The 26,798-nt window shown below is 43.0% G+C and overlaps 1 protein-coding gene across 3 annotated transcripts in view; it reads right to left on the minus strand.

The window, feature by feature from the left end:
* RPS6KA2 (ribosomal protein S6 kinase A2) overlaps positions 1–26,798 on the minus strand; it is a 446,243-nt gene that overhangs the window by 62,847 nt on the left and 356,598 nt on the right. For all 3 annotated transcript variants that reach the window (XM_065590436.1, XM_065590438.1, XM_065590437.1), the window contains 3 exons: positions 16,216–16,286; positions 14,931–15,019; positions 2,192–2,256 (listed from right to left, as the gene is read on the minus strand). In XM_065590436.1, coding sequence (XP_065446508.1) covers positions 2,192–2,256; positions 14,931–15,019; positions 16,216–16,286 — 225 coding nt within the window. The remainder of the gene's footprint in view (positions 1–2,191; positions 2,257–14,930; positions 15,020–16,215; positions 16,287–26,798) is intronic.

Raw genomic sequence — 26,798 nt, forward strand, 5'->3', positions numbered from 1 at the left:
AATGTATCAGGGACTTTTTCTGCAAAAAAATAGTGATCAATACGAAACATCTGTGCTAAATCCATTCCTGTTCCCCAACCCCTCTCTGTTTCCATCCATGAAGGGCTTGCTAACAGCTGGCTGTATCATTATAATAAAACATAAAGGCCTAGTTTCATCTCAAGGCTCATGCTGGCTCAAATTTTACTGATTTTTCTTTAGTGTAAAAGCAGAAACCTGGATACAGTAAGGAATGGCCTTTTGTGAACTCTCTCTCGCAAGGCCAGACACAACCTAATCCTTCATGTTCGAAAAATACTTTGAAATGGAAAGTGCTATGTAAGAAAGGAAAAGAGAATCCATGAAACTAGTGCTTAAGAAAATGGGATGCAAGTCAGCTGGGCAGCAGATGAAAACCTAAAACTCTACTTTTCTTTCATTTTACTGGCTCTTGGGGTATTAACAAGAGCCGAGCCAGCTCTTCAAAGTTCACTTCAAAGCAGGTGCATGATTTTTTACAATATTAAAATGATCTTTCATGGGCGCTCAGTGCCTGTAGTTTGAAAATGAATTGGGTTCAAATGCAGTTTTCCCCAGGTATTAGCTCCTTTGTGAAGCCATACGCTATGGATTTGATTGGTTTAGGTGCATTCACACAGGTTCACCAAAACCAGAAGTGGGAGTCATGGCCATGTGACTTGATCCATGTGACATACCCCACTGAATATAATTCTAATATTAGGGTGATTTATGGTATTTCTGTGGAACCAATTACATCAGATAAAATTAGATTAGAGAGTTTTAAAGGCTCTAGCAGGCAGAAGTCTCAGAATGCTGGCAGATACGCAGAGAGCAAAAAGAGTTTGTGCATCCAGCTTTAACTCAAACTTTGTAGATTTGGACAAAATTTGTATTGACGCTCGTGCTGGTTCATAAGTTGAAACTTGTTCTGAGGTTTATTTTGAATTGCTGTGAGGTCTGAATCAAATGCGTAGCTGAACTCTGCTGCTAATTTCATTATAAGATAAAATGGACTGCAAAAAGGCAAATGATTGGTTACAATCCCATGCATCATTCAAACACTTCTTATCTGGACTGTTATATTTATTAAAATGTTTGCTGTTCTCATTTCAAGTGCTGAAGCTAAACTAGTCAGTCACCTAAATAAAAACAACTAGCATCCATAAAAAGAGTTGCTCTTGTCAGCTCTGGATTATTAAACTGTATATTCTATTATTAGAATCATTGGTCTTTAAAATCTGTCCGCTTTATGCTTGTCTAAAGCACCCAATAAGTAAGGGACTGATTCTGGTTCACGTTATGGCCACTTTGTGCCACCCCTGTGGTGCAAAGAAGCCACAAAGCTACTTTAACTGGGTGATATATGATTCTGACAGCATAGGGTATCCCCAGCTGATGTACAGCCAACAGCAGCTCTGGAAAACACCCTGCCAGCCCCATTGGCATAGGGGGTGCGCTGGAGGGGTAGGGACATGACTGGAGCACTGTTGTGCTCTGATCTACTGCAGTGTTCCCTTTGCTGGGGGCCATAAGATAGAGCAGTTGTGAGACTGCTCTAAATTACTCTGGGGGCAAATTGGCTGCTGGTAAATCCTGGCTTTGGAGAGCACAAAGATAGCATAGAGCCCCAAAGGTATAGCACAACTCAGTCAGGCCCGACACAAGGGCGTAATACTTTTATAGAGAAAATAAGAGCACAACAGTGGAAGAATCCACAGGAGCAGATAGCTTTCCCCTGTTGTGTCTTTTTCCAAACCAAAGCCTTAAGCTTTGTTTTACACTCAGTATGAAATGTCACAGGAACGCCTTCATTTAGAGCTGCTCCATTACATTCTAATCCAACTCCTGGGATCAGTACGTTAAATTCTTCAGAGTGTAATGTGGTAATTATTCTTTGAACCTCTGGAAAGTGATCCAAATTACATCATAATGAGCTAGCTGATTAGGTAAAACAAACAAAAAGTTTGAAAAAGCTGAGGATGCTGAATGGACCTTTATTTTCTTTAGTGTAAAAGCAGAAACGTGGATGCGAATCAAAAGGCTGTAATTCATGGGCTTTCTATGGTAGAGCTCACTCCAGGAAGCTTTTTTGTTTTGTTTTGTTTTTATCTGACAGACTCAGTTTCCAGCTGGCCTTTGCTAAATCTACCTAATCCCAGACTACAATTAGCAACAATATTGCTCTACTTACATTCCAGTCTATAGTAACAAAGAACAGGTGCCGTTTAATTTCTTCAACTCCATCGAGGCCAGCACCTGCCAAGACAACAAGAAGAAAGAGTCAAAATAAAGCCAAGCCAGGAGGAACACGCTGTATTCTTTAAAACCATCACCAACATATCCCTCCCTTCCCCTGGAAAAAATTTAGAAATGTCAGAAATTGTTTAAGCCATCACAAATATATACAAGGACATTTTGTTAATGCAAACATCACAGCCAGGAAAGAAAAACCCTTGAACATGCGAGTTTTGATTGTAGGCTTGTATCAGGTCTGCCTGGCCAGTCTTTCATGTTTCATATTAGATAAGGAAATAGAATCATAGAAATGTAGAGCTGGAAGAGACCTCAAGAGGTCATCTAATCCATCCTCCCACACTGAGGTAGGACCAAGTATGCCTACACCAGAGGTTTTTAAACTGGGGGGCATGTCCCCCTAGAAGGGCGCAGAGGAATGGTTTTTTTTTGGGGGGGGCAGTGATGGCAGGTGGCTTGGGGCAGCCTTACACAGCAGGGTTCAGGGAGGGAGCACCACTTCCACCCCTTGACCCTCCTTTTCTGTCTATTTTTGTCTGAATTGGGGAGGTGCCACCAAACTTGTAACTCAAAGGGAGGCTTTCAGCTCAGAAAGTTTGAAAACTGCTGGTCTAGACCATCCCTGACAGGTGTTTTCTCTAACTGTTCTTAAAAACTGCCAATGATGGTGTAATACTTTGGGGTTCAATCCAGAGCAATGAGAGGTTGTGTCACTGCCTGCCCTGTAACCCTGGATGCCTTAAATGCTCAGCTGCTGTGGCTCACAGTCCAGAAACCCTGAATGTCTGTGCTGTGAAGCCCTGATTCAGCACTCTGACCCTAGCAGCCTTCCTGCAACACAACAGCCAGACACTGGTCTCCACCAGCCTTAGTTACTACTTGCAGAGTGACCCCAACACACTCCCAGTCCTGAATTTTCCCTTGCCCTGGATTGTCCAGCCCTCTCCTGGAACACTTAGAGAAGTAATAAGGTTCATCATTCCTCTGAAGGGACAAAAGCACAGCTTATTACTTTAACTGGAGCTAACAATCACTTCAATTCAAACACAGCACTGGGTTGGTTTAGTTTAAAAGAGAGAAGTTTAATAATAAAAAGAAATTGGTTTTAAGTGAATTTATGTGCAAGGGATAAGAACAAAAATGGTTACAAGCAAATACAAGTAAAAATACGCTTTCTAATGGCTAAGACCTAACTTACCAGCTACTCTCTTTGTTCAAGATGGATTTCTTATAATACAGTAATATTGTATACAATTAGTTGATACTTATCATTTGAGGTTCAGATCCCCACAAGAAGCTACTGACCCCACTGTCCAGGTTGATAGCTTTGTTTATATTTTATGTAAATGCACCTTCATTGTCTCGGCCTGATGACCAGGCTGGTCAGACAAACACATATTCCTTTGTCTACAACAGATTGGGCTTATGCAGACAAACATATTTCTAGCACATGTCCATCACTCTTTGTACACAACCCAAACCTACATATGTAAGAATATTAATGATCTTCTCTATTGCTTATTTCTCTTTACACCTTCCATGTCTCTTACCTGAAACAAACAAACAGAAAACAATAAAACTACAGCCTTTCTTTAACATTTCCCAGCCTCTTTACTCGAGAATCTCTTGAAACTGTTTTACCATTGCTGGAAGTGTGAAGTTTTCCAGTGTACCATGGCATGTACCATGACAACAGTGTGTTAGATTGTAGTGAATATGTCAGGCCTGACAAGAGTTGCTGACACACAGTAGTGAACCACCAGTCAGATTAGCTACTGGCTACAGGCATCTGTTCAAAGTTCTCCTGAGTCCATAAACTAAGGGGCACCTTTTACCTTTCTTAAAATCCATACTACCCCAGTGCTTGCTTCACACCCATCTGGGTCACCCAGGCCAGTAGAGAGCTCCGTCAACCCAAGGTGTGAAACCAGATCTCTTTCCATCCTGACCCAGCCCTGCTCCCAGCGGAGTGCTGGCCCACAGCTTTCCCAGAGGCTGACTGCTCTCAGCAGAGTACAGGCCCACAACTATTGACCTAGTTGTGCCAGGGTCCATCCCTCCTAGCAGATCCTGGACCCTAGCCCCTTTCAGCTTTGCTCCAGACCTACCAAACACTGACTCAGTTTCCCCATTGAGGGTTTACTCCCTTGACCACTGTGTCTGGCTATAGTACACTTGTACCTGAGCCCTCAGCCTCAATCCTGTTACCTAATTACAGAAAACAACACACCAAGAACACACACTTCCCTGCATTTCCACAGTCAGAATCCTGGAATAACTTTAGTGTTCATAACGACTCAGGCTACAGGCGGGGTAGTGAGATTCATCATATCCACATCTGCTAGCTTCTATCAGGCACACCCCATTATGTCCATCTCCTGGGTCCCATGGGCATAACTTGCCACTCCTCTTCTGTTAGAGCTGCTTGCAATTGTCCTGGTCAGCAAGCTTCTGTTGCTCCAGCTCTGTCTCCGTACTCTGACACCTGGCCTCCAACTCTGTTTGTCTGTCCTCCACTAGCAGGCTTCTGCACTCCAGCCTCCACAGCTCTAATACTCTTGCCACTGCTGGATCATCTGTGGAACCATCTGCTTGATCTCTTGCATGCCCTGTAGGAGAAAAAGGGACCCCTTCCCCAGTCTGGAGCAGTGCCCCATCTTGCCTCGTGGCATATGAGTGCGGCATGTACACCGGCTCCAATTTTTTCTGATCAGCTGCTGACAGAGCTCACTGCACACAGCTCTTCTAACTGCTTCTTGGTGAGTTCAGCATCTGTTCCTTTGCTCTTCCTGCCTTCTCTACAGCTTACTCCTCTTTACACCTTCCTTTGCTCTATGTCCCTTACCCAAAACGAACAACGATAAAACTATAGCCCTTCTTTAACAGTTCCCAGCCTCTTTACTCGAGAATCACTTGAAACTATTTTACCATTGCTGGAAGTCTGACTCTCATTCACCCAGCAAACTGTATATAAATCCTGGCTCAATTGTGTCACAGAAGGGGATTCCACAGTCTCCCTTGGTAACCTATTCCAGCACTTAATTATCCTTATAGTTAGAAAGCTTTTCCCAATATCTAACCTAAATCTCCCTTGCTGTAGATTAAGCCCATTACTTCTTTTCCTACCTTCCGTGGAAATGGAGAACAATTGATCACCATCTTTTTTATAACAGCCCTTAACGTATCTAAAGACTTATCTAATCCCTCCCCAAATCTTCTTTTCTCATAAACATGCCTAGTTTTTGCAGCTTTTCGTTATAGGTCAGGTTTTCAAAACATCTTATCATTTTGGTTGCTCTGCTCTGGACTTTCTCCATTTTGTCCATATCTTTCTTAAAGTGTGGCACCCAAAACTAGGCACAGTACTCCAGCTGAGGCCTCACCAGTGCTGAGTAGAGTACAACAATTACCTCCCGTGTCTTACATTCAACAATCCTGTTAATACACCCCAGAATAATAGCCTTTTTCACAGCAGCATCACACTGTTGTCTCTCATTACATTTGTGATCCACTATAACCCCCAGCTCCTCTTCAACATTACTACAGCCTGGTCAGTTATTCCCCATTTTGTAGGTGTTCATATGATTTTCCTAAGTATAGTACTTCGCACTTGTCTTTATTGAATTTCATCTTGCTGATTTCAGACCAATTCTCTAATTTGTCAAGATCATTTTGAATTCTGTCCTCCAAAGTGCTCCCAAGCCTCTCAGCTTTGTGTCACCACAAATACTGTAGGCATACTCTCCACACCATTATCCAAGTCATTAATGAAAATATTAAACTACTGGACCAATGACTGAACCCCATGGGATCCCACTCGATATGTTGTCCCAGTTTGACAGCAAACCACCAATGACTACTTGTTGAGCATGTTTTTTCAACCAGTTGTGCACCCACTTTATGGCAATTTTATGTAGGGTACATTTCCCTAGTTTGCTTATGAGACTGTCATGTGGAACTGTGTCCAGGGATGGCTCCAGGTTTTCTGCCACCCCAAGAGGAGGGGGGGGGAGGGAGGGAAAAAAAAAAGGCGATGGGCGGCACTTCGAGGGCAGCTCAATCGCACCGCTCCATTCTTCGGCAGCAGTTTGGCGGCGGGTCCTTCACTCCCTTTCTTTTTCTTCAGCGGCAGCTCAAAGAGGAAGAGAGGGACTGAGGGACCTACCACCGAATTCCCGCCGAAGACCCAGACGTGCAGCCCCAATAGCGGATGGAGTGCCGCGCCTTTGTATTGGCTGCCCCAAGCACCTGCTTCCTTAGATGGTGCGTGGAGCTGGCCCTGCCTGTGTCAAAAGCCTTACTAAAAATCAAGATATATCATCTTTATAGTTTCCCTCCTATCCACTAGGCCTGTAACCTTGTCAAAGAAGGAAATTAGGTTGGTTTGGCATTTGTTCTTGACAAATCCATGCTGGCTATTACTTATCACCCTATTATCCTCTAGGTGCTTACAAACTGATTGTTTAATATGTTCCAGTATCTTTCCAGGTATTGAAGTTAAGCTGATTGCTCTATAATTTCCCAGGTCCTCTTTGTTCCCTTTTTTAAAGATAGAAACTCTGTTTGCACTTCTCCAGTCCTGTTGGACCTCACCCGTTCTACATGAACTCACAAAGATAATTGTTTTGATATTGCCTCAACTAGTTCCTTAAGTACCCTAGGGGGAATTTCATCAGGCCCTACCAACTTGAATATAGCTAATGTACCTAAATATTCTTTAACCCGTTCTGTCCCTATTCTGGCTTGTATTCCTTCCTCTTTGTTGTTAATATTAATTGTGTTAAGCATCTAGTCACAATTATCCTTTTTAGTGAAGTGAAATAGACCCCATATCAACCAGCAACGTGCCAGATGTTAGCACATTGCTTAATGCACTACTGGAACGCACTCAGATACTACAATGAGGAGTGTGGTCTAAAAGCCTGTATAGCAGGGGTCGGCAACCTTTCAGAAGTGGTGTGCCAAGTCTTCATTTATTCACTCTAATTTAAGGTTTTGCGTGCCAGTAATACATTTTAACGTTTTTAGAAGGTCTCTTTCTATAAGTCTAGAATATATAACTAAACTATTGTTGTATGTAAAGTAAATAAGGTTTTTAAAACGTTTAAGAAGCTTCATTTAAAATTAAATTAAAATGCAGAGCCCCCTGGACCGGTGGCCAGGACCCGGGCAGTGTGAGTGCCACTGAAAATCAGCTCGCATGCCGCCTTCGGCATGCATGCCATAGGTTGCCTACCCCTGCTGTATAGAATAGAGGGAATAGAATAAAACTAGGCAGAACTAGGAGTCCAAAGGGCTTCCTGACATGGGGGCAATGGTATTACTGCTACCTAGCACTTACAGATATGCATTTGTAACCACCTTGTGAGAGTTAAGTTTTATTAACTCCAGTTTACAGATAGGGAAACTCTGGTGCACATAGTTTAGGCTCAAATTTACACAAAGTCAGCTGATTTTGGGTACCTCAAAGCTGGTTCTCATTTGTATTGGCACCAAACACACCAATGTCATAGATACTTTTTCTTCACTAACAACTTTCTTATGTATTCTATTGATTATTTAGCAAAACTCTGTGGGGTTTGGCAGCACATGTCTAATTCTTTCATTGCTTTTCCTCTATGTCCTTATTTAATATCTTTCTTGTTTATTCCTTTCAGCACGTTTAGTTTACTGGCTTGAGGAAAATCAGCAGGTGTTCAGTAATAATTAAACAACTATCAGATTTGACCGAGTGTGCCACGCGATTGGTTGATTTGTTTTTATTAATAGCATCTTTCATTCTCCCACGGGGGAAAGTAACACCTGGAGATGAAGATTCTGCATTGCAATTTTGGAGCCATTTCCTGTGAGATGCTGAACATCTCCAGATGTGTTGAGCATCTCAGTTCCTACTGACATTCGTGGGAGCTGAGGACACTGAGTACCTTGCTGTGGGTGCTCAGCACCTCAGCGTACTAAGCCTTTTATTTGCAATACTTGTACTTCCTAACAAGCAGTTTTGTAAAAGGTCTTGTCAACTCAAGCTTTTGTAAAATGTGACATCTGCTTTCGATGCACACAAGACATTATTAGTGTTTGCCAAAGTGCACTGATCAAGAACTGCATTCTACAGCTTGCTTAACATTGGCTCATGACTAGGTATTAAAAACAAATATTGCTTGCATATTACATGCAGGGCTATCAGCCATGTACATGGGAAAGCTGACCCAGTAGGTGTGTTTATAGTTTTGATTTGTTCCCCCCGGGTATTCTGAACATAGAACAGGCTGCTGCCAGAAATCAGTAAATACAAAAACTTGGCCAGCGACAAACCTTGTTCCATGGTTTTCTTATTAGGAATTTTCAATCATCATCCAAGTTCAAGGTACAGTCCTGATTGCCTACTGAACATATATGGCAGGTCTGCTTCTGATTTCACTGACACCAGTATAGTTAAGTAGAAACTCCACAGAAAAAAAAAAAACAGAGTTACACTAATATAAACCCAGCATCAGAAGAGTATCAGGACCAGCAAATGTGCTTAGAAGAACTGGAGTCTATCCCTGACTGTGCCACAGAATGCTTATGTGATGCTGGGCAAGTCACTTAAACCCAAATTTCTCACAGGTGGTCACTACCTGTGTGTTCCTTACTTTATGGTTGCCCAACTTGAGACACTTTGGCCAGATTTGCAGAAGTGCTGATAGTTCACAGCTGCAACTGAAGTCAATGGGGGCTGTGCTTTGAACATATAAAGTGCCATAAAAATGCTAAGTTTTCTGGAAAAAAAAATCAGGTCTTAGGTGTGTTAAATTGGGCACCGAAAATCAGTCGACACTTTTGGTTTTAATCTCTCTGTGCCTCAGTTCCTCAACTATAAATTGGGTCTAATGCCACCGCTCACCTCAGAGAAGTGCTGTAAAGATAATTCACTAGTTGTTTGTGAAGTGCACTCACACATTACTATGAGAACACCAGGGAAATGCCCATGAGGAAATTAATAATTCTGTATTCAGTGCAGAGTTTGAATGGTATGTGGTTAAGTCTAAAAAGAATATTGAATGATTACCCCCACAGTGAGCACTGACCATCCCATGCACCGAATGAGGCCAGGATCCTGTGGAAAAAATAGTATGTGATCATGTAATTAAAGACTGTGGGTAAAATTTTCAAGAGTGCCTAAGTGACTTAGGAGTGTAAATCCCATTTTCAAAAGTGGTTTTAGGTGCTTTGGAGCCTATGTCTCATTAAAGCCAAGGAGACAAATTGAGATTGGATTGGCAATGCTAATTCTGGCCTGTCCTAACTTCTGAGTGCTTGACTTTGCAACCTTAACTTTCTTTTTAACATAGCTACTGAATATAATATTTAATGGATTTAATTGTTAAAAAAGGGTCTGATTCAACTGCCATTGGAAAAGATTCCCACTGATTTCAATAGATGTTGGATTAGGGCCAGTAATAGCCAATAAATTTGCTTCAACACATATCACCTCAGTAGTTAAGCAACATTTAGGTTACAAAAATCAGAACAATATTGATTTTATTCGCTTCATCTTTGTAATACAATAGAAAGAGCAGTTACTTACCCTAGTGGTTATCCGAGATCCTGTGGTCAGTGTGACTCCCTCTGTAGGGCTCCATGAGTCTCATGTGTGTGAGACTGGAAATTGTTGAACAGCAGTGTCTGTTTGGCCTGTGCATGCACCCCTGTGCCTTCTCATGCTCTTGTGTGAGGACATAAAGGAGAGAATGGTCCCAATCTCTCAGTTCTCTTGCCATTCGAAGCCTGTGTTAGTTGAGGACTCTGAAAGTGACGATGGAGGGGTGTTTGTGAGATCCACAGTGACTACAACATCTCGAAGAACCATAGTTTCTTTAGAGTGATTGTTCTTTCTTCTTTGAGTATGTCTCAGTGTGGATCCTGCTGTAGGTGACTAGCAATCACTTCCCCTCAGGATGGTGAGAGTGAAGAGTTTCAGCTGCATCAGCGATTGGAGAACTGTTCCCCTGAACTTGGTGGCTGCTCTGGCTGCCATATCAAGAAAATAAGATCAGAAAGTTTCTGAAGCAGGTGACAGATGCAGCTTGTGCTCTGGTGGAATGTGCCTGGATATTTGAATGAAAAGGCTCTCCAGCCAACTGATAACCGGTGGAAACGCATTACATGATCCACTTGGAAATTCATTGTGGTGAGATGGCTTGGCCTTTGGACGAACCAGAAATGACCACAAAGTGGCAACGAGTCAGACAAAACTTCGTCTTGGTCTCATTATGGTAATACAGCAGAGCTGTGGATATGTCTAAAGTGTGCTGTTTCTTCTCTACCATTGGTGAGTGTGGCTTTGGGAAGAAGACTAGCAAGCTAATTGATTGATTTTTGTTGATAGTCTAGACCACCTTGGGGATGAAATTGGGGTGTAGTCTGAGTACCACCTTGTCCATATGAAAGACTGCAGTCCAGCTATGAGAGTCTAGCGTTCACTGACTCTCCAAGCTGAGGTGATAGCCACCACAAAGATCCTCTTGATGGTAAGGGGTGCATGGTGTATTCTGTCACTGGTTCAAAGGGTGGGTCCGTATGCTTCAGAAGAATAACAATGAGGTCTCATGAGGGAGTCAGGTCCTTAAATGGAAGGCTAATATGAAGAAGGCCCTTAAAAAATGTCAGTATTTTTGGGTGTGACTGTGCTGGCGTGTGACACATTGATAAAGCCGCCAAATGGACTTTGAGAGAATTAAATGATAGTTTTGCCTGTTTCAGAAACAACATAGTCTAGGATCTTCAGCGTTGCTGCCTCAACTGGGTCCAAACCATGTTGGGCTGCCCATATAGAAAATCTTTTCCACTTCGAGGCATAAGTCTTCCTGGTAGAGTATTTTCTGCTTTGTATGAGAATCTTTTGAACCTGTAGGGAGCCGTCTCTGTCAGTATTGTTCAAACAGCCAACATCTGAGCCATCAGGTGTAACAACTGTGGGTCTGGCTGCTGACCTTGATTCTGTGATATGTCCAGGGAGGCCAGGAAATGAATGGAATGGCACGGGGCCATCTGTAGCAGATGTGACAGCCAAAACTGTCTTGGCCAATAAGGGTCTACCAGGATGTCTGTAGCCTTGTCCCTCTTGATCTTGGACAGTATCCTGGAGAATTGTTGGCAAGGCACATATGAATCCTCCAGATCACTGCAAAGGAAAAGCATCTGGCAATAATCCCAGGCTCATGCCTCTTCTGGAACAGAAAGTCATGCATTTGACATTGTCCCTTGTGGTGAATAAGTCTATTATGGGGGTCCTTCCGGGGTAGAATATGAGGTCTATGATAAACTCCTTCAGTGACCCCTTGTGGTTGGTCGCTGGGTGACTGCTTAAGAAGTCTGCCAGGCCTTCACTGAGCCCTAGGAGGTTTAGACCCAGTGGGACTATCCTGTGTTGATGTCACCACTTCTATAGCCTGATGGTTTCTTGGCAGAAGAGGGGATGATTGGGCACCTCCTTGTCTGTTTACATAGTGTATCACCAACATGTTGTGTTGCAGGATTTGCACTGCGGCGTTCCACAGAACAGGCAGGAATGCTATGAAGGCCAGTCTGATGTCTCCCAGCTACTGGACATTCATGTGTAATCTCAGGTCATCCATACACCATGCCCCTGCATCTGTAGGTGGTTCATCTGGGTACTCCAGCCCACTGAAGCATCTGTGATAAGTGCCCGTTGGGGACGGGCAGAGAATGGGACCAGAGATGGCAATGTCGGTACCAGTGCCAGCACAAGTTTCTTTCTTAACACAATTTTTTCTGCACCAGTCTTCAACAGAGATGCTGGATAATGCTGGCTTGTCCACTCACAGGATCTCAGGGTCTGATGAGACTCATGAATTGTTCCAGAAGATGGCATTTGGCCCCATGTCCCCCTAAACAGAAGAGGCACCTCCTATGTCCATCTTTTAAGGGGATTTGTCCATAGCAGGATGGATAGGGTTTGATGCTGGTAGGTTTAGGTCTGCCAAGTTAAGAAGCGCTGAGCATGAAGATGTGTACAGGGGAATCTAGCTGTTGATACTCAGATAAGATGGGTTGATATGAACACAACAGTCAAATATAAAGATAATCAAAAGAATTCTGAAGAAATTAAAAAGGTTTAGCCAAAACTAAGAGCTAGTGGGTTAGAAACTTGCCAGATTCTGTCTCACTGCAATAAATAAGAAGAGGGACCTGAGGGTGGGTTGCAGTCGCTTCACTCTTTATGCCTTCGCATAGGAGCATGAGGAGGCACATGGTACATGTGCAGCCCCAACAGACACTGCTACTTTAAAATGTCCAGTCCCGTGCACATGGGGCGCATGAGCACCTTGAGTGGCTCTACACTGACACATCCTTGAAGAATGTTAATTTTTGTATGTTAGCAAAACCCTAAAAGGTCACTCAGCAGCATAAGGACATAGATAGCAAGAGGGAAGCTTCCATTTTCCACACAAGATTATTATTAGAAATTTCAAGTACCATAGCCCAGCCAGATAGTGATGTAATTGGGCTGCCAAACATCTTGCTAACAACTGTCAGTCAGAATGCTAATGCTGTGACTGCTACATGTGGGATCAAATGTTCTGTAGTAGTAGATTCCCTCCATAACACCACCTTAAGTGATTGAACAACTAAGTATGAAAGCCAGAGGCAAAAAAATCTCTCCTGCACCACTTGCTTTTTATACATCTCGGAACAAGTTATGTGCTTAATTTAGCTTTGTTCTCCTATCCCTATTTCCAATAATAATAATAAAAAAATCTAAACAGCATGAAGAGTTAAAGGAGATAACAGCATCCTGCTTTTCAAAAGTTTCTCAGTATTTACACTATGATGTGTCTTACTTGCAAAAAAGAAAGTAATTAATTAGTTGCCAAAACCCCATGGGTGCTGATGTCAGTCAACTGTATATTTAATGAGGACCAATTAGTTATTTCTTTTCCTGTGACAGACCTTACAGAAGTCAAAGATCAACTATTCTTCTTTTCCCTGAGGCCTTTTCTTTACAGCCACCTACAATTTCTAGAGCAATATACTCCCACTGATACAATAGAGCATACACAGAAGAGCTAAATGATGTGGCTGATTGGTGGAAAGGATACCTTACGGTACATTATATATATATATATACACACACACAGGAAAACCTTACTTCCCTTATTTCTAAAGAGGAGAAATTATTCTAGAGTAAAATAGCTTTTGTTCTTGAATAGAATATCCAGATGGGGAATTACAGCAAAAGAGCTATAAAGGAATATATCACTTTCCCCTTGTGTTGAACCTAAACTCTGAATATGTTCAGAGGTTTGACTAACACTATTTTTTGCAGTTCTGTGCAGTACACACTGCATTTTATTAGTGGTTTATGGCCTTCTGGGTGTTAAAATTAATACTGCATCTTTATTGAGTCAATAAATTAATATTTCAGAAATGGGGGGCGGGAATCACATATTTGGAAAACAATTTCAACCTTTTCTTAGCAACATTGTCCGGTGGAATTTTAGGATCATAGGCTTCAGAATTTCTCTTTGTTGTCGTTTTTTCCTTCCCTAAGTCTCACATCTTAGAACTGCACCTAATTGTATAATGAGTATCACTTAATAGTAGAAATTTGGTAATAACAGTGATATTTCGAGACTTTTAAAGATGGGAAAAGGAGAATGAATAGAGGATGATAGCAGTGAAGATAAATGGGACATAGGAGGTGTAAGCTGGTAAGAGAATAGGAGGCAGGAGAGAACAGAAAAATTGAGAGACTAGAGGAGGAAACACATCTTGTTGCAACCATTTTTTCCTCTTGCGCTCCTCTATTTTAGAAAGCAAGTCATTCTCTTATTCACCCAGAACAGAGCAAGAGACTAGAGAGCTGGAAGGAACCTACAATATTTTTACAGACGGAGGCAACATTTTAAAATAACATAATGCTATGACTCTGATGTCCTCGATTTGCTATGGTTACTCTTGTTCTTCACTAAAATCTCTAGGGAACAAATTTTCAAAGGAACCACCTGCTAAAACATGAATGGACACACTAAGTCTCCTACGTAACCCCTCCCCTCCCCCAAATACCATGAGTTTCCTAATGGAACTCTTGAGTATAGACAGAGTTGGCTTTACATAAATAAATCAAAAACATCCTCCATGCTTATTCAAACATAACTGGGTGCAATAATGAAAGAAGAGTAAAACAAAATCTTGGTGATAAAGCAGACAATTCATTTTAAGGTGCTAAAGAAGGGCAGGCCTTTTGTTCAAAATGCTCCTACTAAATCAAATGAGATGGCACAGAAATTTAATCAGAGTGGCTTTGCAAGAATTCTTCTCTACTTCACCCCCCTCCAAGATGTGGAGCTGAAATATAGAGAGTTCATTAAAATACCTGACTGGGTTCTCATTTTCCTGTATTACTATCCACAGGAGTTATCTTATGTAATTCATAAAGATTGGTGATCTACTTCCCCTCTTCACTGAAGAAATAAATCATGAATTAATCTCATGCTTTGGATTCTAATGCTATGCTTGATTTCCTTGCTTCTCTCTCTAGTAATGCTTGTGTTTTGCTGCAGAATAAATATGAATATAAATGTACATGTAATGGAGAGGATAACTACCAGTTAAAATGCATCAAGGGAAATTATCACCACCATATTGTACAGAAATCAAATGAGCATCCATACCTAATCTGTTGGATGGGTTCCTTTTGAAGAGGGCTCTCAGCAAACTTTGGGCTTCTATGCTCAAAAACTGAGGCATTCCTAGCTTGGCTCTGAAAGAACAGAACACTTGAAAAGAAAAAAATATTTTTCAAAAAATTTCAAATCCACACCTGCATTTTATAGGGACATGCAGACACCCATACACATTTGTCACCAAAGATATAATACCTAGACAGATTAGATAGCTCACAAATGGAGGGGCCAGTCCTGCACCCATCGAGGTTAAAGGAAGTTTTACCATTGATGTCACTGGGAGCAGCTCCTGACCGGAAGCACATAACATCACCTTATAGTTAATGTTGCTCAAGGGTTACTAATTCTAAGGGTTCAGAGTGGTAGCCGTGTTAGTCTGTATCAGCTAAAAGAACAGGAGTACTTGTGGCACCTTAGAGACTAACAAAGGTATTTGGGCATAAGCTTTCGTGGGCTAAAACCCACTTCATCGGATGCATGCCGTGGAAAATACAGTAGGAAGATATATATACACACAGAGAACATTCTGTGGGGACATTCCGTTAATTCTAAGGGGTCATTTTCAGCTATTTATTATCTTTTTTCAGTTTTACCTTTCTGGATTAAATTTGGCAGGTTTGTTCTCAATCCAAGAGCAAACTTTTTGGAATGTTTGACCCAAAATGGCCTAGACATTTTCAAGAATGAAGAGCGTGATGATAAAATACACATTTTGCATTATTAAAAATTGTAATTGGTTTTTAATAGCTCTGGTGCTTCAGTGGTAGACTGCAGAAATAAGTAATTTGGCAGGGATTATGTTTTCAGTCGTGCAAACATTTATGCACATGCTGAGCATTAAATCAATGTCAGGTTTGCAAAGGAAAGGACTCGAAAGTCAGGAATGACAACGTGCATGTTGTTTGTACAACTTATCTCTGAACCCTTTTATATATGCATCGTCATACAGTCTTGTATTATATGACCACATATATTTTTTCTGCAAGCCCCCCTCTCCCCCCCCACACACAATGGAATGCTCACAGATCTGCAATACACAGTTTCTGGTTATTTACTCTGGGTGAATTACCTAGGGGATTTAGGCACAATAACTGACATTAGTAGGAGTTGCACATCTAACTCCCTGTGCAGCTTTTAAAATCTCAGCCTCTATGTATATTTGTTCTTGTTCTATATATTTTATGCAGTTAAATGTACTTAGGACCAAAGGCCCATCCAAGGAAGAGAGCTAACAAGTACTTAGTAGATAAACCAAACAGACATTACTACTTACTTGAGAATGAGAGCCATTGTCTCCTTTCTGTCTTTTCCCTGGAATGGTAATGACCCTGTCAGCATCTCAAACTGTAGAACAAAAATAAAAATGGTAAATCAAATAAGCACATACAGTATTTATGTAAGACTCCATCTGACAGTGCACCATACTATAATACCTTCCATTACCTTGTTTCTATTAATTTCAAACACCAATGCTTATTTTGTAAAAATGTACTATTTATGCTAAAAAAAGGTCTAAAAAACTGTAGCTATACAAAAAGATATTTTAGTATGGTAAGTCCATTTCTACTGTGTAAGACATCAGAGACCAAGACTATATTTCAGTTCAAAGGGCTGCCTAAGGAACTGTTATCATCAGTAGCATGGAGAATCATGCACTAGTTGAGATGCACAAAAATCTGGTGCTCACAGGGTTGCATGAACTTTTTTCCACCCGTGTTGGTTCACCTGGGTTCATTCCCCCATGACTTTTGCTTTGAGTTTCAGGTTTAAATGAACCCACAAACTCAAAGCAAAAGCCCAGCAGTGGTCATCAATTTTTGACTGGCTTCCATCTGAAAGCATAAATCAGCCAGCATTCCTCTGAAATACAGTGATTCTTTCAGCAAACCTGACTGGAATGTCACATTTGTAACAAAAGCCCAAATCAAGGGAGCTTGCCTGGTTGGAGTTGAATTCTGAGAGTTTCACACAGCGCTAGTCACTGCACTGTTTGCATGTACAAGTAGTAGCTGATTCCCCAAGATAAGCAATGATGGGTATTGTGCACTCCAAAATAGGGATCAGGAACATAATTCAGCTCTGCCGTAAATCAGGACAACTTCCACTGAGGTCAATAGGCATTCTTGTCCGCTTATGTCAGCACCAAGTAAGGTCTTGGGTCTTTTAACAGTAAATAAATACATACTGTTTAATATTTGCAGTTATAATTAAGCACATATTTACAAGTGCCATATTCTGCCACCCTTCTGTTGAGTTGTACCTTACCAGAGGAGTAGCTCCTTTGATTTCCGGGGGATTACTTGTGCATTAAGGTACTATTCAATGTTAATAAGGGGGGCAGAATCTGACTCTTAGCTGGACTCCCCCCTTTTCAAATGAAATAGATCAATAATTCCCCCAAGTACTTCATAATAATATTTAGCACTCACGGCGACATTTCAAACCTCACTCTCTCAAAGCACGTTATAAAAGTGGGCAAGTCGCATTATCCCAACTGGGGAAACAGAGGCATAGAAAGGCAGAATGATTTGCCCGAAGTCAGAAAACAAGCCATTGTCAGAACCTGTAGCAGAACCCAGGTCTCCTGGCTCTCAGTCCAGACGCTTAAGTGCTAGAGCATGCTTCGTCCTATTTGCCTTTCTTTAATGTACAACATTTTTAATTACTTTGTGCTAGTTGGTAAATATTAGTTTAGGAGCAATATCTGCTCTGCTTTGATTAACACAAATGATGATTAAATACTAAATTTAGTTTAGAGTTATACTCTTATATCCATTTCAGCAATTTAAAAGATATAAAAGGGAAAACATAAAAGCCCTAAGGAATGGCTACCGTGTGTTTTAAAGGATAATGGCTTTTTAAAATCTGTACAAAACTCCCAATGATTAAAAAAACCCAACCCATAGGAAGTACAAAGAAATTACTATTATTTTCACCCTGAAATTTAGAAAAATAAAAGCTAAACCCTATTGACTTCAGTGGGGCAACACCATTGCGCAGAGTTCCACCAGCAGAAGGGAGGGCAGAATTTGAATCTCTAAATCAAATTTCAAGATGATAGGCGGGAATGTTTCTTGCTGGATCAATATGTTTTTCCTTGAGGAGATATGTGCATATGGCAGGTAAGAGAACTTCCTATGATAAAGAGAGATGAAACAGAAATATTCAGACAAGATAAAACTCCAGTGAGATCAGGGCATTTCTTAAAATTGAAACTCATTGCAAAGTGCCATTGTACTAGATTCACTTCCCGTGGTATCTTAACATCTGCTCTTCAAAGCTGAAGTTGCAATTTTTATCAAATAAATATTCTGACTTTTATACATATTTCATTAAATATATGCTAACTGGCTTTAGGGTGACCAGACAGCAAGTGTGAAAAATCAGGATGGGGGTGGGGGGTAATAGGTGCCTATAGAAGAAAAAGCCCCAAATATCAGAACTGTCCCTATAAAATCGGTTTCAGAGTAGCAGCCGTGTTAGTCTGTATCCGCAGAAAGAACAGGAGTACTTGTGGCACCTTAGAGACTAACAAATTTATTAGAGCATAAGCTTTCGTGGACTACAGCCCACTTCTTCGGATGCATACAGAAGAAGTGGGCTGTAGTCCACGAAAGCTTATGCTCTAATAAATTTGTTAGTCTCTAAGGTGCCACAAGTACTCCTGTTCTTTTTGCCTATAAAATCGGGACATCTGGTCACCCTAACTGGCTTTGTCTTCTCTCATAAGCACCTCATTTTAAACTCTTAACAGTGGTTGGGGCTATTCAGACATTACTGCTTGAAATTCAAGTCTTCTATTCTGTATAGATATTTAAATCAGGTCACATTTAAAAGTGACAATTTATCAACCACACTGGAACATTTTGCATATTAAATCTTCAGTTCAGACGTGGTTTCCCCAGCACTAAGTTATCCAATGCAAATAGAAATCAAGCCTAATTTCACCTCTGAGACCCATAGCACAATGCGTTTGGCAGTGTCTGCATAGCAATAATTCATGAAGCCATAGCCTGCAAAACCAAGTTGCCAAGTTACTGGGGGCTAATTTCATTTAAAATGTCCAAAACCATGTACCATTCTATTCTGAAACAGTTCCTCTTCCTTACTAGCAGTGCTAGCAGCCTGAAGGGGAGAGGTGTGACAGACTAATATATCTTCATAAAATAAATACATAAATAAATAAATGGTGTCCTTTTACCTCTTTACTCCTTTAGCATTCTGGTCATGGACTTTCTAACCAGTCAGCTGTATTTTGCAGTTCTCATTATCATTCACCACTCCTCTGGCCAATAAGATGTAATGGTCACTATGAAAACCTTATCAACAGATGCTATAGTATTGGCCATACCAAAACAACTGCATTTCCTGTTTTAAATAGAGTGAAGTTCTGTGGCTTAAAGGGAAAGCTTTCATGCCCATGTCATGCCCGAACTTATAAAAGCCTAGGCACAATCAGAACTATGTCAGGAGGCTATTTGAATTATAAGGGCACTAAAACGCTTTCTTCAGCAATCATAGTCACCAGGAAAAGTACCTGATGATTTAATAACTTGGACCACAGTGTAACAAAACCATTACATTGTTATAACAGTTTTGTGGGGAGGAAACAGAAGGAGAGGGAGAGTTGAGGTTTAACCTTAGAAAACAACGAGCTCCCTGAAGCTACTGAAAACAGGTACTTGAAAGGAGACAAAGGACTTTCAAATATGTGTGGACAATTATAAGCCAGACTCAGAAAACAAAGGGACAGAAAAGTGAGGAAGGGTGGTTGGTTTGGAGGGTCAGAGAGAAGTAGCTGTTTTATTAGAGGGGAATAAGATTTTGGGTAAAATTCACAGACGTGCCTAAGTGACTTAGGGGCCAAAGTCCCATTAGACTCAGACTCATAGACTTTCAGGTCAGAAGGGACCATTATGATCATCTAGTCTGACCCCCTGCATGATGCAGGCCACAGAAGCTGACCCAACCCCTTTCCCTTGACTCTGCTGTTGAAGTCCCCAAATTCTGTGATTTAAAGACTTCAAGTCGCAGAGAATCCTCCAGCTAGCGACCCCTGCCCCATGCTGCGGAGGAAGGCGAAAAAAACCTCCAGGGCCTCTGCCAATCTACCCTGGAGGAAAATTCCTTCCCTACCCCAAATATGGCGATCAGTAGAACCCCGAGCTCGTAGGCAAGATTCTCCAGCCAGACCCTCATTGGCCATTGATACTATTTACCAGCGATGGCACGCTGTTGATTTGACTAATATCACGTTATCCCATTGAAAGCACCCAAGTCATTTTAAAAAATGAGACTTAAATACCCTTCCGTTAAGTGGTAAGAAAAGGAATATGCATTATACTGAATTGTCTCCATATTTTTAGAAGCATGGATGTTTAGATATCTAACACATTATGTTTTTCATGCTTTCTTCTCCTGTGAGCTTCTTGCTCTTAAAATCCTAATTTAAGAAAATTAAAAGTGGCTGCAGTTTGTTCTTTTTGGTATAAGGCATAGCCTGACACATTCGAGGCAGGAGACAGTAATATGAGTGACAACCTGGCTATTGGCCACGGAGGAAGAAAAAGACTGCAGCTTCCGTTCATCAGGGAGACCATAGAAAGACCTGTATTTGCAGTGTGGACACAGAAGGCAAATCAGCCTGCAAGGCAGAGTGATAGCTCAGGGTGCAGGGACAGGGATAGCTAGGGGTTATGTGCAGGCAGGGGGTAGCTCAGGGTGCATGGAGAGATGAGTAGCTAGGGGCTGTGTGTAGGCAGGGGGGTCGCTCAGGGTGCAGGGAGAGGGATAAGTAGGAACTGTGTGCCCAGAGGGCACCCTCCCCCAGCATTTGCTGCTTACTGAGGGCTCTGCCAGCCCAGGAGCCAGCATCCTGCCTGCACAGTGTTCTTTAAAAAAATAAAATAAAGACAGAGACATTTGTTGACTGGCATTAGGGAGCTGTGCTAGTAACTCCCTTGAGCACCATACAGAACATTTACCACAATGTCTCAATCACTAGTACTTTGTTACCACATTTCTACAATTACATGGTTCTAATATAAAGATGAAATCAAATTCAAAAGACATGCACTTAACATCAATATTTAAAAGTCAGTGCAGTGCGGCTCCAGCACATTGTATGCATCAATGCTTTTTCCTTCAGTGAACTGAATCAAGGCAGGATCTGAAAGAAAGCATTGATGTTTCTGTAACGGCAATGCCATTGTGTTTAACATAATGTTGAAGAAGGTTAGCAAACATTAAGTAAACAGAAAAACATCCTTGTAAATTGAAATAGCTTATGTCTTCACCAGCTAATACCACTGCACAGCACACCCCCAGTTTCCTGTTTATTATCAAAGAATTAAGAGTTCAGTTCAATACTGAACATGAGACTTGACAAAAAGAGTTAGCCCTCACAGCTGACACCCCTGCACATAGATACACTGCTTCTGATGGTCACAGCAGATTGACTGGGTGTCAGGCCTCGGAGTAAACAAACTGCAGGATTAGGGTGATGTGAGTTGACACCAAACCCATCACAGAACCCTGCAGTTCTGCTGAGAGATTCAGGATCCACCCCTCCCAATACATAAGCCATCTCATAGCTTGTTCCTTGTGTACCACCTGCTTACCCTGATGGTCTTCTAGAGGGCCCACTGGCTGTGTCCCTGACCACTTCCCTCCCCTCTCACCAGCTCCATCATGAGCCCCCATATTCAGAGACACTGTGTGCCCACTCCATCCAGTACCTTTGAAAGACTGCTGCTTTTCCCTAATCCTGACCTCTCACCCTTACTAATGAGCAGTGGCAGAGGAAAAACACTAGCAACAGCATGTTATGGATTATGAGGTTTCCCTTCTCTAATAAGTAGTTGCTAGGGAATCCCTGAAGGCTCCTTAGCTACCATGTTAGAAATTATGGGATGCCATACACTCCTGCCTCATCATACTGCCAGCTACTGCAAAAGAGGAAATGTTTCCTCTCTCCTACTTCACCTCATCATACGTTTTTGAGGGGGAGAGGCGGTAACATTTACCTGGTGATCCCACAAAGCAGCAAGATAAGAGAAGCAGCCACGTAGTGTCCTCTGAAGACCCAGGGATGGGGAATCTACACTCAATGAGGGAGTGAGGGGAAGGAGTTTATCTTCAATGAGATCCAGTGAGCTAACAAAATTAAGTTGAGAGCTGGGGGTGGTGGAAAGGATAGGTTGCACAAACAACTTCACTCCAGGTCTGCTGAAATATTGTGAACCTGGGATGATGTTCAAGGTTGCACTAGGAGCCTGGAATCACTTGGGTCAGAGAGTTGAACATTCCAGTCAGGGCTCTTGGGCTCCACTCTCACTTTCATCTAGGTGGCCTCGGGCAACGTCACTTAATTGCTCAGTGTCTCATATTTCCCATTTATAAAACAGATTATTTTATTATAATTATTTATTATTTGTATTATTGCAGCACCTAGGAGCTCCAGGATTGGACCAGAGCCCCACTATGATAGGCACTGTACAATCACCACACAAAAAGATGGTGCCTGTCCCAAAGAGCTTACAATCTAAGGATAAGACAAGAGACAACAGATGGATACAGAGTGACAGGGGAGTACAAGAAAACAACAAGGCAATGCTAGTCAGCAAGACACAGGCAGTGGTCTCAGCACACCAGGACCCGGGGAATGGTATTTTAATTTGTTTGCATTCTGTTTCACACCTGCATTTCCTATAGTAATAAATAAAAAATATTTTTATATTTTGTACAAGTTTTTTACAATGCAATTAAAATAAAGCAAAGTTGAAATGATGAAAAAATGCTTTAAAGGCAAAGCAAGCTTATAATGTCAAATTACATGCTGGTGGGCTATACCATAGGTCAGTGGTTCTCATCTGGGAGGTCTGTGGCCCTAGGGGGGGGGGGGGGCGGTCGCTGCAAGCAGTCCCCCGTCAGCTTCACCCTCCCCCGCCCGAGTCCCCGGCCAGGTCAAAGGCCGGCCAGGGTGGGGCGGCTCCTGCTCTGGCTGGTGCCATGGAGCAGTCGGCCAAGTGCTTCCCTGTCTCCTCCTCCTGTTGCTGGTGCCTGGGGCTGTGGCTGCGCCTCAGCTCCCAGCCCCTCTTGACTGCTTGTGCAGCCAGTAAGAGCTGCTTGGGGCGGGGGGGGGAACCAGCTCCGGGGCTGGCAGAGCCCTTGGGAAGCAGCAACCACAGTGGGGGGTGCCCTCGCAGCACACAGCTCCTAGCTACCCCTCTCCCTACACCCTGAGCTACCCGCCTTGCCTGCACACAGTCCCTAGCTACCGCTTTCTCTGCACCCTGAATTACCCTCCCATCCACACACAGCCCCTAGCTACCCCCGCCCACACCCCAGAGATACCCCCTGCCCACACACAGCCCCTAGAGCTACCTCCCACCCTGCTCCCTGAGCTAGCCCCCTACCCATACACAGCCCCCTAGCTATGCCTTCCCTGCACACTGAACTACCCCCTGCCCACACACAGCCCCTAGCTACCCCTTTCTCTGCATCCTGAACTACCCCTGCCTGCACCCTGAGCCACCGCCCCTGCCCACACACAGCTTCTAGCTACTCCTTTCTCTGCACCCTGAGCTACCCCCTGCCCGCACACAGCCCCTAGCTACACCTCTTCCTGCATCCTGAGTGGTTTTCAAACTTTTTGAGCTGAGCGCTCACCGCCCCCCCCCACACCGTCTTTAAGCTATAATTTTTTCTTGTGCCACCCCCCATCCCAGACAGGCTGGATGGCCTGTTGAGGTAAGTCAGGGGGTGGAGGTGGCACTCCCTTCCTGTGCCTTGCAGAGATGGCCTGAGTCCCGCTGGGCCCTGCTTCCACCCAAACATGCATGTTGAGGGGGCCTCAAAGAAAAAGGTTGAGAACCCCTGCCACAGGTGAGCTTGCGCCCCCTAGTTTGTACTTTAAGCTTAGCATTAATAGTAGTTCAAATAACTTCTGTAGTGTTGAAGATGTGTTGCTGGGTAGTAAACTTAAAAAAAATGCACAGAAAGACAGAAATATAATGCACATAAAACAAATGCTAATATAAAAAACAAAAACAAAAGTAGGCTTGGCTTGACATGAGTAACTGGACATGGGTGAGGCCTCATTTTTTGAGAGAGAGGATTTGGGAGGTAAATGCATCAGCAGGCTGTAAACAGAATGTCTGTACAATCTAAGATAAGGGGGAATACCCATGGAACCATTTACAATGGACAAGATAACAATGGATAAGATAAGCCTGGAACGTAAGATAAGGTAAAGAGTAAGTCGTGCATGAACAGTGCGTGGTATTCAGGGATTGAGTCCTACAAAATAACCAAGCCAATCCCCAAATGTGTGATTCAGTGCATAGTAAACCCAGTGTAATATGTAAATGTATATAAAGAAAGAGGTGTGCCCATCCCCTACACTTGAGTCTGATCAACTCAGTATAGCTTTGCTGTATGCCAAATAAAAGAACTAGAGTGACAAGACTTAAGTCAAACTGAGTTCTTAGAGGCTGAATGGAAGAAATCTTGAGAGAACCCCAACACCACCATCAAGCTTTTTGTAGGCATGGTGGCAAAGGAGGGTTTGAAGGACGATCGTGAGGTAACTCTGTGGATGTTTATGAAGGACAGCATGGGAGAAAACACAAAGGTGCTTGTTTGAAAATGTAACAAGTGGACAATAGATGTTGGCATTATGGGCTGATCAGACATGCAAGTCAGTCTTTTGATACTGAATGGAGATGATAGGTAGGATGGGAATAGACTGTGAAGGGCCTTGAAAGTGAAGACAAGTAGCATATGTTTGGTATGATAGAGAAGAGGGAGCCAGGGAAGGGCTGCAAAGAGAATGATGACACGGTCAAAGTGATGAGTTAGGAAAATTTTTGAATAGATATGAATGGGGTAACATTGCATTTCTCAAGGTCAGAGAAAAGGATGTTGTAGTAATCAAGATATGAATGATGAGAGTTTTAGCTGTGTGGATGGATAAGAAAGGCCGTACTTAGAGATGCAGAAAGAATTTACAAGACTTAGACACAGCCTGGATCAGAGTACCTAGAGAGAGGTCTGAGTCCAAGATGATAGGCAGGTTAGTGGTATAGTTCACAGTGCTTGAGAAAGAAGGTAACAGAGAGGATTTGGGCAGGGAAAGGGGGCAATTAGGGGCTTTGTTGCATTGATCTTGAGCTGATAGCTAGCCATCTACAAGGATGAGATGTCAGAGAGACAGGTCAAGAATTTCATTTAAGCAGAAGGATACAAGTCTGGGGTACAGAGGTAGATCTGTGAGTTTTCCGCATAGCGATAGTCATTGAATTTGTGGTTTCAGATGAGATTACTCAGAGAAAAACTGTAGAGGGAGAACAGAAGGGGACCAAGGACAGAGCCTTGTGGAACTCCCACAGAAAGCTGAAGGGGGGATGAGGAGGATCCTCTGAAGAATACGCTGAATGATTTACTAGAGAGGTAGGAGGAGAACCAGGAGAGGACAGAATCATGGAGGACAAGAGAGGACAGAATTGCAAGAAGAAGAGCATGGTCGCCTGTGTGAAAGGTGGATGACAGGTCAAGAAGTATGAGGATGGAGTACTGGTGGTGAGATTTGGTTAAGAAGAGATCATCAGAAACTCTGGCCAGAGTAGTTTCAGTGGAGGGCACAAGGTACAAACCAGAATGGAGAAGATCTAGGATGAAATTGGAGGTAAGGAACTCCAGGCAGCAATTGTAAATACACCTCTACCCCGATATAACGGGACCCGATATAACACGAATTTGGATAGAACGTGGTAAAGCAGTGCTCCGGGGTGGTGGTCGTGGGGGAGCGGGGGCTGCGCACTCCGGTGGATCAAAGCAAGTTTGATATAACGCGGTTTCACCTATAACGCAGTAAGGCTCCCAAGGACAGCATTATATCGAGGTAGAGGTGTAGTGTGTTCAATGAGTTTAGAGACAAAGAGGAGAAGGGAGATGGGGCAAGTAGGGTGAAGGGTAGTTTTTATATTAACAGAGAGACTAAAGCATGCCTGTATTGCAGGGGTGGCCAACCCGAGCCTGAGAATGAGCCAGAATTTACCAAAGTACATTGCCAAAGAGCCACAGTAATACGTTAGCAGCCCCCCATCAGCTCCTCTCCCCCCCACTACCAGTGCCTCCCACCCACTGGCAGCCCCACCGATCAGCGCCTCCCTCTCCCTCCCCACACCTCCCGATCAGCTGTTTCTTGGTGTGTAGGAGGCTCGCGGGGAGGGAAGGGGTGGCGTGGGGGCAGGGCCCGTGGCAGAGCCAAGGGTTGAGCAGTGAGCACCCCCCCGGCACATTGGAAAGTTGGTGCCTGTAGCTCCAGCCCCGGAGTCGGTGCCTATACAAGGAGCCGCATATTAACTTCTGAAGAGCCGCATGTGGCTCCGGAGCCACAGGTTGGCCGCCCCTGCTGTATTGTGAGGGGAAGAGCCAGAGGAGAGTGAGCAGTTAAGGAGATGAGTAAATGAGGGGATGAGAGTGGATGCGAGGGAGATCAGGAGATGGGAAGGGATTGGGTTACTGGGGCAAGTGGAAGGTTAGAGGAGGAGAGCAGATGGGAAACTTCTGCTCCCAGGAAGAAGGAGAGCACTGTAGAGCAGGCAGGGGAGAGAGAAGGCGAACTGAAGGATTCACTGGAAGGTCTGGGATGGAGCTGCACCCCAGGACACGAGCAGGTGCTGGTAGAAGCTTCCCCTCAAGTTGGTGGACAGAATTGCATCACCTACCTCCAGAGAGGCATACTTAATTAGTGTTTGTAAAGAGCTTGAAGATCTTCACATAACTGCTATTCACATGCAAAATAATCTGAATTATGAAAAGCATCCCTCACAATGAAAATAAAAGGACATT

Source organism: Chrysemys picta, chromosome 3 (genome assembly GCF_011386835.1).
Source record: "Chrysemys picta bellii isolate R12L10 chromosome 3, ASM1138683v2, whole genome shotgun sequence".
Taxonomy (NCBI): domain Eukaryota; kingdom Metazoa; phylum Chordata; order Testudines; family Emydidae; genus Chrysemys; species Chrysemys picta.